The sequence below is a fragment of the Rhincodon typus genome, chromosome 10, assembly GCF_021869965.1.
Source record: "Rhincodon typus isolate 14 chromosome 10, sRhiTyp1.1, whole genome shotgun sequence".
Lineage (NCBI taxonomy): Eukaryota > Metazoa > Chordata > Chondrichthyes > Orectolobiformes > Rhincodontidae > Rhincodon > Rhincodon typus.
This window is the reverse complement of record NC_063341.1, coordinates 4,231,737-4,246,624: the sequence shown is the minus strand read 5'-3', so window position 1 is coordinate 4,246,624 and position 14,888 is coordinate 4,231,737. Positions and strand designations below refer to the sequence as shown.

The 14,888-nt window shown below is 47.9% G+C and overlaps 1 protein-coding gene across 1 annotated transcript in view; it reads left to right on the top strand.

Moving 5' to 3' along the window:
- LOC109918964 (LIM homeobox transcription factor 1-alpha-like) overlaps positions 1–8,409 on the top strand; it is a 308,155-nt gene extending 299,746 nt beyond the window's left edge. Inside the window, exons 7-8 of the mRNA XM_048601533.1 lie at positions 2,812–2,979; positions 7,818–8,409. Coding sequence (XP_048457490.1) covers positions 2,812–2,979; positions 7,818–7,975 — 326 coding nt within the window. The 3' untranslated portion in view covers positions 7,976–8,409. The remainder of the gene's footprint in view (positions 1–2,811; positions 2,980–7,817) is intronic.
- The last annotated feature ends 6,479 nt before the right edge of the window (positions 8,410–14,888 follow it).

Genomic DNA, 14,888 nt, shown 5'->3' with positions numbered 1-14,888 from the left:
CAGCATCAGAGGAGCAGGAAAGTTGATGTTTCGGGTCGAGACCCTTCGTCAGGATCCTGACCTGAAACATTGACTCTCCTGCTCCTCTGACGCTGCCTGGCCTGCTGTGTTCCTCCAGCTCCACACTGTGTTGCCTCTGACTGCATCATCTGCAGTTCTTGTTATCTCCATGAGCATGTTCTTTGATGTTTTATGGACCAGATCAAACCTCCTCAATATATTGAAAAGATAGTCTAAACCTTTTCTTATTTTAAAGGTAAATGCAAGGTGTTGCATCCCAGATGCAGTTCAATTGGTCAAACTACTGGATTTAAAGCAAAACACACTATATTCATCCACTGTGGTTAAAATATAACAAAAGAAAGAAGGAATTAGAATAACTTTACTGACACAGTAACTGTTACTAATTAACTGTTCCAATAGAGTTAACATCCCATAAATACACACTTTACAAAAGACAAATTCATAAAACAAATTGTCTCACATGCAACTCCAGCAGCCCAGGAGGAAGACAAAATCGAGAAAGTTCTGAGAGAGTGTAGCAGCCGGGAGAGATTTACTGCAGTTTCCAACTCTGCTGAGATCCTAGCAACTACTACTACTGCTGAAAACTAAAAAGCAAAACTGAAAATCCTGGTTCTCTGAGAGTTTGACCACACCCATTCAGGCTGCCTCTATTGTTCCAACTTATTAAAAAAAATCAAGGCCTCACAAGCTGTTTACACTGGGACTTTGGTCAACTGCTTAAATCCTCTGCCTTAAAAAACTCTCTTCCCAAAAAAAAACAGGACAAGATACACCTCTTAAATCCATAGTATCATCCCAGATGATGTAAAGGTGAGGTTTGATGAGGGTAGTGCAGTTGATGTTGCGTATGTGGTCTTTTGAAAGACGTTTCACAAAATGACACATAATCGGCTTGTTTGCATAAGCATAGCCCCATTCTTAACGCAGAAGATGAAAAGCTCAAATCAATATTTAGGAAGGGATGCAAAGCAGAGACTTGCTTTTGAAAATTGAGGGAGGTATACAGGGCTGTTGCCTACATGCCTACTGCACTTTACCTCTCTGAGCAAATGACATCAACGTTTTGGGGCATCGTTTCAAAGTTTGTAGATACCTCAAAGCTTGAAAATATAGTAAACATTGAGGAGATGTAGCAGATACAAAGCCAATATATACAAGGGAATGGGTGGCAGGCACAAATGCTGATTAGTTTACTGGAGGGGAATATGAAGTGGTGCATTTTGAGGGTATGAGGAGAAGTGTGATTGATAAAATGGTGCAATTTTAAAAGGAGGGCTACAGGAACAGAGAATACATTCAAGGAGGATCTCTAAGAATGAGGCACTGAGTCTGGAGCTGGAGTGAAAGGGATGGTGATAGACTGGTGGAGTCTTGCTGCCTTTTGCATGGGGGGAAGCCAGTCTAAGTAAGGAAAGGACAGCGAGTCCAGAGCGCTGTGTACACACGTCTTTAATAGTGACAAGCGCAGTTAAAAGGCTTTGAAAAGTCAAACTCCCTTGTTTTTGTGTCTCCCTTCCCCTCCCATCAATTTATTTTCTCAATTCCCTTTTGAAAGTTATATTGAACATGTTTCCAACCCTATCCATTCCAGATCGCACCATCTCACTACGGGAATGATCTCTTTCCCCATGTTACAGCGAGAGAGAGAGAGAGAGAGAATGCCAAGAAGGGGCCAGGATTTCAGTCCTGTGGAGGGTCCGTTCCCCACTGAACTAAGAAAGTTAAGAGGAAGTTGGGTTGAGGTGTTAAATCACGTGAAAGCTTTTGGTCAAGTAAATCACAGGGGAGGCGATGGCCTATTGGTATTATTGCTGGACTGTTAATTCTGAGAGACTCAGACAATGTTCTGGGTACGCAGGTTCAAGTTCTGCCACAGCAGATGGTGGAATTTGAATTCAATAAAAATATCTGGAATTAAGAATCTAATGATGACCGTGAATCCATTGTGGATTGTCAGGAAACATCCCATCTTGGTTCACCAACGTCCTTTAGGGAAGGAAACTGCCATCTTTACCTGTTATGGCCCCACATGTGACTCCAGACCCACAGCAATGTGGTCGACTCTTAACTGCCCTCTGGGCAATTAGGGATGGGCAAGAAATGCTGGCCCAGCCAGTGATGCCCACATCTCGTGAATGAATAAAAGGGGGAAATGGAAAATCAGGGCAAAACTGTCTCTAATGGCAGAGATTGCTCATTGGAAGGTGCAGATAATTAGCATAATGAACCGGGCGGTGGGGGGGGAGGGGGAACAAAAACAAGAGCTGTTATCATCTTATGTTATAATTAATAACCTTCAAATAGGAAATCAATTGGTTGTGGGAAGAATATGTTCAGGGGTACGGGATAAAACAGGGACTAATTGGATAGCTTTAGCGGAGTGCCAGTATAGTCACAACGGGCTAAAGGGGCTCTATCACTAATTCAGTGACTGCTCATTACCATAAATCTGTGTCACCTTGTGATCAGCCAGAGGAATGAGTTGCTGTTTGTTTGGTTTTGTCAAAGCCGTCCATTAAGTCTCCGTTCAGCTTTCTTCGCTCAACAGCCCCAAATACTCAGATTTCACCTTGTAGCTGAAGTCCCCGGTCCTAGTCCTGTGCACCCTCCCTGACATCTTACCTGAAGTGATGCCCGGAACCCGATACCGGCCGTCAGAGGAGGCCTAGACTAGCGATGTTGAAAACAGAAGGGTTTATCAGGACTTCCTCGTACAAGTGTGGAGCTGGATAGAATGTACTGCTGTGTGACAATCATTTCACTTTATTTCTTTTTCTTGTGCAGTCCCAGCGAACAGTTCCAATAACCCTGGAATGGAAACGATGATGAACCCTTATACAAGCCTGCCTCCACAGCAGCTCCTGGCTATTGAACAGAATGGATATAGCACCGATCCTTTTCGACAAGGCCTCACTCCTCCTCAGATGCCGGGAGACCATATGCACCCTTATGGTGACTGCTTCTTTCTCCTTGAGATTTCAGCCAAATTTTTTTTTTCCGAAAAAGCAAAAGCCTCGTATTAAATCCCGGAATAACAGACCGACCATTCCAAGTCATGGCAGAACCTTCAATGGAATCTTTATCCCCGCTTTTCCAGCCCTACCTCTGATAGGAAGGACTGTTCCTATCTATTTTGCCCTGACCCCCTTGCGGTTTTGAACATCTCTGTTCAGCCCTCCTTTTCTCCAGGAGCGACAGCCTCCCTGCTGCTGACCTATCCACGTAACTGAAGTTCCTCACCCCTGGAACCAATCTCTTCCAACTTTTCTGCATCGTCTCCAATAGCTTCCCCAGCGCAGTGCCAGAATTGGAGGCAAAACTCTAGTCGAGGCCTACATTTTTACACAGGTTTATCAGAACACCCTTGCTTTTGTACTCTCTACCCTGATTTCTAAAGCCCAGGACCCCTTGTGCTTCAGTGGTTTCTTAAACCTGCCCCCTGCCATCTGAAACAGATTGTGTTCCTATTCACTGCCAGGTCCCTGTACCCCCTTTAGAATTGTACTCTTCATTTTGTACTGCGTTTCATTGCCTTTCCCATTAAAATGGATCATTTTATGTTCCTCCATATTAATTTTCATCTGCCATATATCCACCCATTCTACCACCCTATCTATGTCCTCTCAGAGCCTTTCATTACCCACCTCATAGTGCCAGTCCTTGTGAAGATGTGGTGCCCAGAACTGGACTAATCGCTCAGGTCTAACCAGTGATTGCTTAGCTTAGCTTCTTCAAAAAGGAGTTGGACAGACTGGTGTCTGAGGATGGGTTTGAAGATTACAGGGATCGGTTTAGTTTGACATGTCCAAGTAATATTGAGTTTTGCGACTCCAGGCCTGAATAAGAAAGGGAGGTTTATCCAAAACAACAAAGGTTGAACTTTGGAGCTATGAAGCCAGGTAAATACTTTGAGGTATTGTTTCACAATCTTTGAAGAGCTAGGCATGTCTGAAGACTACTTCCCTTTGAGAGATCCAATTGGGGTGCTGGTAGTTTGCAAAGTACACTGAGAGGAATTTTCATTCTCAACAAAAAGGCTGCTCAGCCCTTAGGGGAGGAAATGACTTTGAGTTGTTATTACGGGACTGTTAATCCAGAGACTAAGGTACTGTTCTGGGGACCCAGGTTCAAATCCCACCACGGCAGATGGTGGAAATTGAATTCAATAGACATCTGGAATTAAGAGTCTAATGATGACCATGAATCCATTGTTGATTTTCGGGAAAAACCCATCTGGTTGACTAATATCCTTTAGGGAAGGAAACTGCCATCCTTACCTGGTCTGGCCTACGTGTGACTCTTTCTGGACAAGTAGGAAATGGGGAATAGCCAGTGACACTCTCATCCTGTGAATGCATTTTGGAAAAAAAACGCAGGTGGGATGTAATATGTTAAAAGTCTCCAAACCCTAACTGACACTGTGAAATTGGAGTTGACCAATTTTGGATTTAATGGAATAGAATTGGTTGGCCGAAGGGCTGGCAAGTAAAATCCATCCCCTGCATTCAAATCGCTCATTTGAATATTTTAATAAGGTTCAGATGCCCCACATTTTAGCTCCATCTTCAGCTTAATGCCGGACCCTTGTGTTTCCCAGAAAACCTGAGGCAATGGGGAGGAAAACTGAAGAGTTAAATGCTTTTGCAGCACTCTTTGTGGGCCAAGAGGAAACAGAAATACTTCTTGTCAGCTTCCAGGCTAGCTGGCCCTCCACTGCAATCCGACCCCCAGGTCACAAAAAGGCGTAAAAAAAAATTGTCCCCATGTCCGTTTTAAATCTATCTCCTCTCACCTTAAAAATATGCCCCCTAATACCCCCTAGAGAAAAGACACCTGCCATTCATCTTATCTATATCCCACATTATTTTACAAACCTCTATAAGGTCACCCCTCAACCTCCTACGCTCCAGTGAAAAAAGTCCCAGCCTCTCCTTATAACTCAAACCCTCTATTCCCGGCAACATCCTGGTAAATCTCTTCTGAGTCCTCTTCAGGTTAATAATATCCTTCCTGTAACAGGGCAACCAGAACTGGACACAGAAGAGGCCTCACTAACGTCCTGTACAACCTCAACATTACACCCCAACTCTATAGTCAAAGGACTGAGCAATGAAGGAAAACAACGTCTCCCAGGAACCACCAACTCCTTCCATTGATCACCGAATTCCAGAGAATATTCATTGAACACCTGCCATTGGCAACCCTGTCCCTTGTCCGTTTCCGATCTGTGGCGAGCGTACCGCTTACAGACCCCCACCACCGGCCCCATCTTTTCCATACATTGTTAATCCTCTTCAATAGATCCGAAATTCCCATTTGAATAAGAGGTGGGAAAATTCTGCTCCCGGCCACCCCAACACACACCTTATCCTGCACAATATTTACCCCTCGACCAAGATGACTAAACTAGATGATTCGGTTTGTGGGATCTTGCTGTGCACAGTTTGGTTTTTTTTGTCAGTAACTGCATTTCGCTCTGTGGACTGCAAAACACTCTGGGGAAATCTCAACGGTGAGACAGGCATTATCGAAAGGTAGCCCGTGACATCGCCGAGGGTGATTTTTCTGGAGTACCGAGGGCTTTCTTCCAAAGTACATGTTTCACCAAGACGAAGGTGTAGAGGGTAGGGGCTTGGCAGTACCTGATGAAGAACAGAGAACTCTCCCCAGCACAGTGCCCAACAGTTACCCCTCAGCTTAGATTGCTGGAGATGAGCCAGGCACTTCCCAAGATGGCCATTGGCATTTCCCCGAGAGAATTTTATTTTTTCTTTCCCCCCTCCCCCTCTCAACATTAGAATCCCTACAGTGTGGCAACAGGCCCTTCAGCCCAACAAGTCCACACTGACCCTCAGAGCATCCCACCAAGAACCATTCCCCTATAACCCACCTAATCTACACATCCCTTGAACACTATGGGCAATTTAGCATGGCCAATCTACCTAGCATGCCCATCTTTGGACTATGGGAGGAAACCAGAGCACCCAGACACAGGGATAATGTGCAAACAGACAGTTGCCTGATGGCGGATTTGAACCTAGGTCCCCAGCGCTGTGAGGCAGCAGTGCTAACCACTGAGCCACTGTACTGCCCAACGATGATGCTTTTTCTGAAAAAAGTAACAAATTGATCATGAACCTGCAGCCTCTCTAGAAAGCAGTTCAGGGGGCAATTAGGATGGGCAATAAACACTGGCTGAGCCAGCGACTCTTGTGAAAGAATTTAAAAAAAAACACACTGCCAGGCAACTTGAGAATGTACTAATTAGCTCCTTGTTCCCTTTTTTTAAATGATGAGATGGATTGAGTCCAGAATAAATCTATAGGAACCTATATTCTATAGAAACAGATAAAATTGCAACAGGACTTGACAGGTTAGGATGTTCACAAAGACCAGGGAGTCCAGAACCTGAGTGTCACAGTCTAAGGATATGGGGTCGGCCATTTTGGACTGAAATAGGGAGAAATGTCTTCGCCCGGACAGCGGTGAGCCTGTTGGAATTTTCTGCCTCATTGGTTAGCACTGCTACCTCACAGCGTCAGGGACCCGGGTTCGATTCCACCCTCGGGCAACTGTCTGTGTGGAGTTTGCATTCTCTCCATGTCTGCGTGGGTTTGCTCCAGTTTCCTCCCACAGTCCAACAATGTGCAGGCTGGGTGGATGGTCCAGGCTAAATTGCCCCAAAGTGTTCAAGGGATGCCTAGATTAGAGGGGTTAAAAGGGGGATGGGTCTGGGTGGACTTGTTGGGCCAAAGGGCCTGTTTCCACACTGAGATGATTCTGTGAAACTGTTGAGGCCACAACATTGAAGTTTTCAAGAAGAAGTTCGATGTCGTTTTTAGGGCTAAAAGGTGTCAGAGGGTAGGAGGAGAAAGTGGGAGCAGGGATTGTGTTCACACAGAATAGTGAGCAGATTCAAAAGAGCTGAACGGCCTAGTCCCTCTCCTATTTTCTGGCCTGCCAGGCCTGTTTCTGTGGCTAATGCTTTTGCCTCTGAGTTAGACAGAGTTGTGGGTTCGATTTTCACTCCAGGACTGAGCGTGCAATGGAGGATGACAGCCCAGCGCATTGCTGAGGGAGCAGTGCATATGCGCTTTCAGGCAAGGCCTCATCTGCCCTGTCAGGTGGACATGGCACTAACCGAAGGAGAGTTTTCCTTGGAGTCCTGGCAAATAATTCTCCCTCAAACCACTTCCCTTCCAAAGGGAGTGGGTAGCCATCGTACTGGACTAGCAATCCATGGCCACAGGCTAATGTTCTGGGAATATGGGTTTGATTCCAACCGTGGCAGATAGCAAAATCTAAATTCAATGAATAGCTGGCCTAACGGTGACCATATGATCTCTGATGATCGTCGTAAGAACCTATCTGGTTTACCAATGTCATCTAGGAAATGAAATATCCCATCCTTACCTGCTGTAGCTTAGGTTGGACTCCAGAGCCACAGCAATATGGTTGACCCTTAACTGGAGAGTGAGGCCTGGGCAATAAATGCTGGCCAAGTGAGTGATACCCTCCTCCCTTGGACGCACGAAAGAAAAGACAGATTAACAGACAGGTCGCCGTTTGCGGGGTCTGACTCTGTGCAAGTTTGCTGCTGGCTGTATAAACAGGTCCTGAGGTTAAGGAAATCGCTCTACCACTGCAAGCCTTTCCTTTCTGTTGTCAAGCGTGGGTGTGGATGGAGGTTGGCGATGGGCTGCATTTCCCATTTCAGAGGGCTGCCCTTCCTGTGCCTTCCACTCCTGGTCGCACAGATCTTGAGATGTTGTCCTCTCTTCTCTCCTCAGGCAACGAGACCCTTTTCCATGACATGGACAGCGACACATCGCTCAACAGCCTAGGTGACTGCCTCCTGGCAACCAACGAAGCAAGCTCCATGCAGGCTCGGATAGGAAACCCCATAGATCGGCTCTACTCCATGCAGAATTCCTACTTTACCTCATGAAGTAGGGCTCACTGTCAACGCCGGAAAGAGCAGAGCTGCCCAGAAGGCCCCGACAGCCAACAGTTGAATATCATTCCACAGCTCTACTCAACATCACTGAAAGCAACAGACGAAACCTGGGGTCCTACAAGCGCTTGGACTGCGATAATCATTGATAACCCACCCCCTCCCCATTACCGCCACTCGCTAGCAATTAGTCGTGCTGAGTGTTTTAGACTGTTGTGGTTAGCCACGTCGCTGTGTTCCGAATGGTCCATCGTTATCGATGCGGGCAAAATAATGCCCACTCATTTCAGAAGCCTGACGGCTCCTTACAGATGACTCGCACTTAGCCCTCCCCCGACCCCGCCTCTTGGAAAATCCGAAACCTGTCTCAGCTAGAGCGATGGATTGTGCATTCGGCGTCAAAAATTGCAAGACCCAGACCCGGGGAGGAGGGGTGGGGATCGGAAAGCCACGCATCCCTTCGCAAAACTGTGGCCCTTAGCTCACCGGGTGCAGAAGTGGACCCACCCACCCCATCTGCACCCCCCCCACCTCCCCTCCCCCTGGTGTTTCGCTCCTTACCACCCCGACCGAGCCAGTGTCAAACCTCTTCAACGCAAAGGGTGAAACCGGGCGGAACGCAGGTTAAAACTTTTCGACTGGGGCCAGGGTTTGGCGTTTTTGCGCAGGGGGGCAGGGGGGAGGTGGGTAAGGGCAGGTGGGGTGCAGACATTCTGCGCCCCACCGGGCACTGGGTTCCGTGCCCCGGGAAACCCGGAATCGAGAACTTCACCGGCCCGATCGGAATGACTTTTGTGAGAGCTGGCTTCCGTTCTCCAGCTTTCACTATTTAATGAAGCACTCGGTGCACTTAAGTTATGAACCGTCCTGTTCATTAGCCTTCCTCGTTTGTATCTTGTGTGAGGACGAGTCCTGATTTTTGAGTTCTTATCGCGACTTGCAGTTAATTTAGCAATTAGTTGAAACCCATGTGAACTGTTGTCAAGTCTTGAAAGCCCAGCCTGAGAAGGCTTTATGTTGTAAATAACTGCTGTCATAAGAACTTGTGTTTTTTTTTTCAAAGTGCTGGTTATTTAACTGTGAAAGATAAAAAAAAAAGCTGTGATAATGTATTGACTGAAGATCACCCTCCACATTGGCATTGTCACTGCAACCAACCATATGCTGTTAGTAGACACTGAGTATGTATTGTGCACCCGTTTATTCAAGTGACGTTATTCGTGTTTGAGAGACCCTTCTCGCCTTTTTGTAGGTTCGCGGCCCAAGACAAGGTTGGACTAGAATCTCACAGACACACCTCACCCCTTGTAGCTCAACACAGGCTCTGAGGTAGAAACATCGAACCTTCCCGGATAGAGGATAAACTGCTGTTGTCAATCTCATCTTTTGAGGCTCATTTGGTCGGATCAGTCACAGACTGCACTGGGAGAAGTAATTCCCTTCTCTTACGTGATAACATTTGGGCAGTGCTTCAAGTTCAAGACCCCAACCCGCAGCACCCACCCCCCACCCCAAGTCTCTTGGCTGAACTTTGCTGCGTTGGTAGTTAGGCTGCAACTGTGTCCCGGGCCTACAGGCCAAAGTGAGCAGAGTTCCAGCAGCTGCTCCGAACTCTCACCAGAAACTACAGGACTGAGACGGCCTATAACCCCAAACCCCATTCCCCCCCCCCCCCCCCCACCCCCTGCCACCGCCAACCCAAACACCACCTCACCTCTCCCCGCTGAAGGAAGAACACTTTGTATGAGATCCAGAAATCCATCTCCAGGACTGCGAGAGCACAGGCGTCCAGGGGAGCGCCCTCCCAAACTGGGTGTTGAGGGGAGGATAATTACTTGGAGTGAGCTTTGCGACCATGTCTGCCCCAAGCGTCTGAAGTTGCAGGCACCAGAAGGATGGCACGAAGGGAGACCTCAGGGGTCTTTCCACATGCCTGTGTTGTGTTGGCAGCCATTTTGTTGTGAGTAAGCCCTGGTAGATACCGTGCAGTAGCAACGGGCACAAGGCAGGCTGATGGCATCGGCTGGAGAAAGCGATTGGAGTCTGGGTGCCCCGACTCCTTCCCGCACCCACGTCCGCCATCGAACAGTGACTCCCTCCCCCAGCAACGCACCCCACCCCATTTCTTCGCATAGTTCGGTGACAAATTCGAAATTGCGAATCTTCTCCTAGCTCCATGCTGAAAATGAGGCGCGATCTTTTCTTTTCTCGGGGGCGGGGGTGTTGCTGTCGAGGGGAGAGAAAGACACCGAGGTTGTTGGGGGTGGATTTGTCACTTTGGGAACACTGTCCACACCCAGAGGAGGCCTGGTTAACTTCCCAGAACGTTAACCAGTGCAAAGCAACTGTGGGTCAAGTGCCCATGAAGCTGAAGATGACACATTGACTGAAGAATGATAGTCGGTAGGAGGGGGAAAGGGGCCCGGCCTACCAGCTGAAAGGGAGAGGGCTCATAATGCCATGAAGCCAGGAGCAATGTCGGACGCAGTGGCTCACTCACCACCTCCCCCCCACCTCCCCAACCACCGACTGGCAGCTTTGGTGCATAAGCTGTCTGGTTCAGGTGGGCTGATTCGATCTCTCCCAGCTCTCCCTTCCATCCACTTCACAGCTGGCCATAGCTGACCTCAACCCAACTCCATTTTCCTGCTTTATCCCCATAATCCTTACTGATCGCAAATATCTTTATGTCAGCTTTGAACATACTTAACGACCCAGCCTCGACAGCCCTCAGCAGTCAAGAATTCCAAACATTCACTACTCCCTGAGAGAGGAAATTCCTCCTCACCATTGTCCTAAATGCTCTAACCTCCTTATACTGGAATGATGCCCTCTGGTCCTAGACTCTCCCACAAGGAGGAACAGCCTCGCTGCATCTAGCCTGCCAAGTGCCCTAAGAATCTTACTAAAACAAAAAGCACGCTGAAGACCTGAAACAAAACAGAACTTGCTGGAGGAGCTCATTTGGTGTGGCAGCACCCTTGGGGGAGAATCCTCACCCTAAGAATCTCGTGCATTTCAATAAAGTCACCTGTCAGTCTTGTAATTTCCTCATCGGCCCAGTCAGGATGAGCAAGGGCCTGTGTGTGTGTGTGTCTGTGTGTGTGTGCATGTCTGTGTGTGCATGCGCGCGCGCGTGTGTGTGTATGTGTGTGCATGCGTGCGTGTGTTTGTGTGTGTGTGCGCTTGTCTGTGCATCTGTGCGTGTCTGTGTATGTGTGTGTGTGTGTGTGTGTGCGCGTGCGCACACGCAGTGGACATCAGGAGCAGTTTCTTGCTTGTCAGCCTCAAAGCCTGACCAGGGAAACACCAGAGTTTGGGGGGAGGGGGCAATAAACGCAGGCATGTGCTTGGGTGTTAGCGCCAATGCACCCTCCATAGAACAAAGGCTAGGGTCCCTGGTATAACTACATTCCTGTCAATCCTCATTCCCAGCTCTGTTACAGCTCTGTAGGAAGTGGCTGTTGATGAGGAATGTGTTTGTCACTCTACTGTTTGAGGAGAAAGCAGCCTTGTATGTTTGACTTCAATGGACTTTAGGAGGTATGGCTATGTTACTGACCAAGTTGTCTCGAGACCTGGTAATCCAGAGTTCAGATCCTGCCAGACAAGAGATCTGCTCTCATGATCCAGAGTTCAGATCCTGCCGGGAGAGAGATCTGCTGCTATAATCCAGTGTTCAGATCCTGCCAGGAGAGAGATCCGGTCCCATGATCCAGAGTTCAGATCCTGCCAGGGCAGAGATCTGGTCCTGTAATCCAGAGTTCAGATCCTGCCAGGGGAGAGATCTGCTCCTGTAATCCAGAATTCCGATCCTGCCAGGGGAGAGATCTGCTCCTGTAATCCAGAGTTCAGATCCTGCCAGGAGAGAGATCTGCTGCTGTAATCCAGAGTTCAGATCCTGCCAGGAGAGAAATCTGCTGCTGTAATCCAGAGTTCAGATCCTGCCAGGGGAGAAATCTGCTGCTGTAATGCAGAGTTCAGATCCTGCCAGGGGAGAGATCTGCTGCTGTAATCCAGAGTTTAGATCCCACCAGGCAAGAGATCTGTTCCCATAATCCAGAGTTTAGATCCCATCGAGGTGTTTTGATTGTTTGAACTCAGCCCCTGAAACCCAGGAGAAACAAGCCCGATTTCAGTAAAAGATTCTGAGCCTGTTCATTGAGGTCCTTGAATGTGCTGTCCTTCCCCAGTCCTCTATACCTACATGGCTAACCCTTCGTTGGCCTCAAAAAGGATCGAGTGAACTGCTCCTTTCTAGAGGATGGGCATTCAGGGCTAATTTTGCCATTAATGCCTGTATCTCGAAAGGGATTTCTTTTGTAAACTTAGATGCCATTCGCTGTGTTTATAGTTGTCTTAAGAAACTACCGGCTGCCTGTTTTTCCGCCCCTCCTTGGGCTCTGGCTCAGAGTCCGAAACTATTGCTGGATGCTACAGTCATCCCTGCACAGCGAGAGTTAGCCCATCCTCATTGGTCTGTGGTGACACCTTCTCTAATTGGCCCAGCTGGAGTGGAAACAGCCAGCACTGAGATTTCTGGCTCCTCATCTCTTGTCTTTTGACCCACATCCCCTCCCTCATCCTCTAAACACCACCTTCCACTCCTTCCTCCCTCCCTCCTTTCCTATTTTCCTGCCCTCTCTCCTCTCCCTCTCCCTCTCCTCACTCTTCCACTCCCGTTCGCTCGTCGCCCATTCCTCCACCTTCGTCAATCCCATGTCCTCCCGTTGGCCCCCCCCCCCACCCCATTGCCCTTTCCTCCCATGCCCTCCCCTTTCCTTCCCCCTTCTCTCCCCACTGACCCCTTCTGTGTGGCGCAAAGCTCTGTTTAGCACCAAGCCGCTGGGCCGAAGGGCCAGTTTCCGTGCCATGTGACTCTGTGACTGTAACCCAACGATGGGAGGCACTTGAAGGGGAACTGGGGAGGGAGGTCCTGTAAATCAGAGAACGGGGGTGCAAGGAGAGTGTTCATTTGCAGCACATCTCGTGGAGAAAAGAGGTTTCAACTGGAATGAAAAAAAAAATGCTATCTGAAAGCTAATGTTAACATGGTTAGAGTGATTGTGCAGTGGGTTAGAGAACGGCGTAACTTCATAGAATATAGTCCACTTTTACCATGTGATTCCTCCTGTCATTGTAAATATCCCACCGTTTTAGTCATTGTCATGTTTACGTAACGCTGTATTAATAAATTTTTTCAATGTGTGAGGATAAACTCCATAATGTGTGTACCGACATCTCTCAGTGTTTCATGCGACGAGGAATCCTTCAGCTCATGGAAAGTTCCAGAAACCAAGGGATGTCTTTCTCAGCAACATATTTAATGTAAGGGACTGTCACGTGGCTTGTAGAAAGAATATCTTCTGTACACCATAAAGAAATATAAATGAATCTCGGTGGATCTCTGTTTCTTTTCATTAAACTCATCTCTCTTTTCTCCCAAGCAAGGGCTAGGAGTTACTAACTGCATGAGTGAGTGAGATCTGGGATGGGTCCGCTAGTGAATCGGATCTCTAGTGAGTCCATCAGCGAGCTAGTAAGGTCTCAACTGAGTCAGAGGTGGTTAGAGTCTGGTTAGATAAGGGAATCCAAGGCTATCAGGGGTAGGTGGGAATGTGTGGGATTGGAGACACTAAACAAATCATCCGTGATCTTATTGAATGATGAAACAGGCTTGAAGGTGAGGATGAGGTGCAGACCTGGATGAACACAGCAGGCCAAGCAGCATCAGAGGAGCAGGAAGGCTGACGTTTCGTGCCTAGACCCTTTTTTAGACCCATTTTCTGAAGAAGGGTCTAGGCCCAAAACGTCAGCCTTCCTGCTCCTGTGATGCTGCTGGGCCTGCTGTGTACATCCAGCTCTACGTCTTGTCATCTCAGATTCTTCAGCATCTGCAGTTCCTACTATCTCTGAAGGTGAGAATGGTCTACTTTTGCTCCTCTTGTATGTGTTTGCATGTTCATTCCATGTGAGTGAAAACTGGACAGGGTCTATCAGTAAAATTATGAGGGAAGTCTGTCAGTACGTGAGTGCGATCTTCAGGACTTCTGGGACTGTAAGCTTGAGGATATCAGTGAGCGAGTGAAATCTCGAGTGAGTCTGTCAGTGAGCGAGTGAAATCTCGAGTCTGTCAGTGAGCGAGTGAAATCTCGAGTGAGTCTGTCAGAGAGTGAGTGAAATCTCGAGTGAGTCTGTCAGTGAACGAGTGAAATCTCGAGTGAGTCTGTCAGAGAGTGAGTGAAATCTCGAGTCTGTCATAGAGTGAGTGAAATCTCGAGTGAGTCTGTCAGTGAGTGAGTGAAATCTCGAGTGAGTCTGTCAGAGAGTGAGTGAAATCTCGAGTGAGTCTGTCAGTGAGTGAGTGAAATCTTGGGTATATCAGTGAGTGAGTGAAATCTCGAGTGAGTCTGTCAGCGAGCGAGTGAAATCTCCAGTGAGTCTCTCAGAGAGTGAGTGAAATCTCGAGTGAGTCTGTCAGAGAGTGAGTGAAATCTCGAGTCTGTCAGCGAGTGAGTGAAATCTCAAGTGAGTCTGTCAGTGAGTGAGTGAAATCTGGAGTGAGTCTGTCAGAGAGTGAGTGAAATCTCGAGTGAGTCTGTCAGTAAGTGAGTGAAATCTCGAGTGTGTCTGTCAGAGAGTGAGTGAAATATCGAGTGAGTCTGTCAGTGAGCGAGTGAAATCTCGAGTGAGTCTGTCAGTGAGCGAGTGAAATCTCGAGTCTGTCAGTGAGCGAGTGAAATCTCGAGTGAGTCTGTCAGTGAGCCAGTGAAATTTCGAGTGAGTCTGTCAGAGAATGAGTGAAATCTCGAGTCTGTCAGAGAGTGAGTGAAATCTCGAGTGAGTCTGTCAGTGAGTGGGTGAAATCTCGAGTGAGTCTGTCAGTGAGCGAGTGAAATCTCGAGTG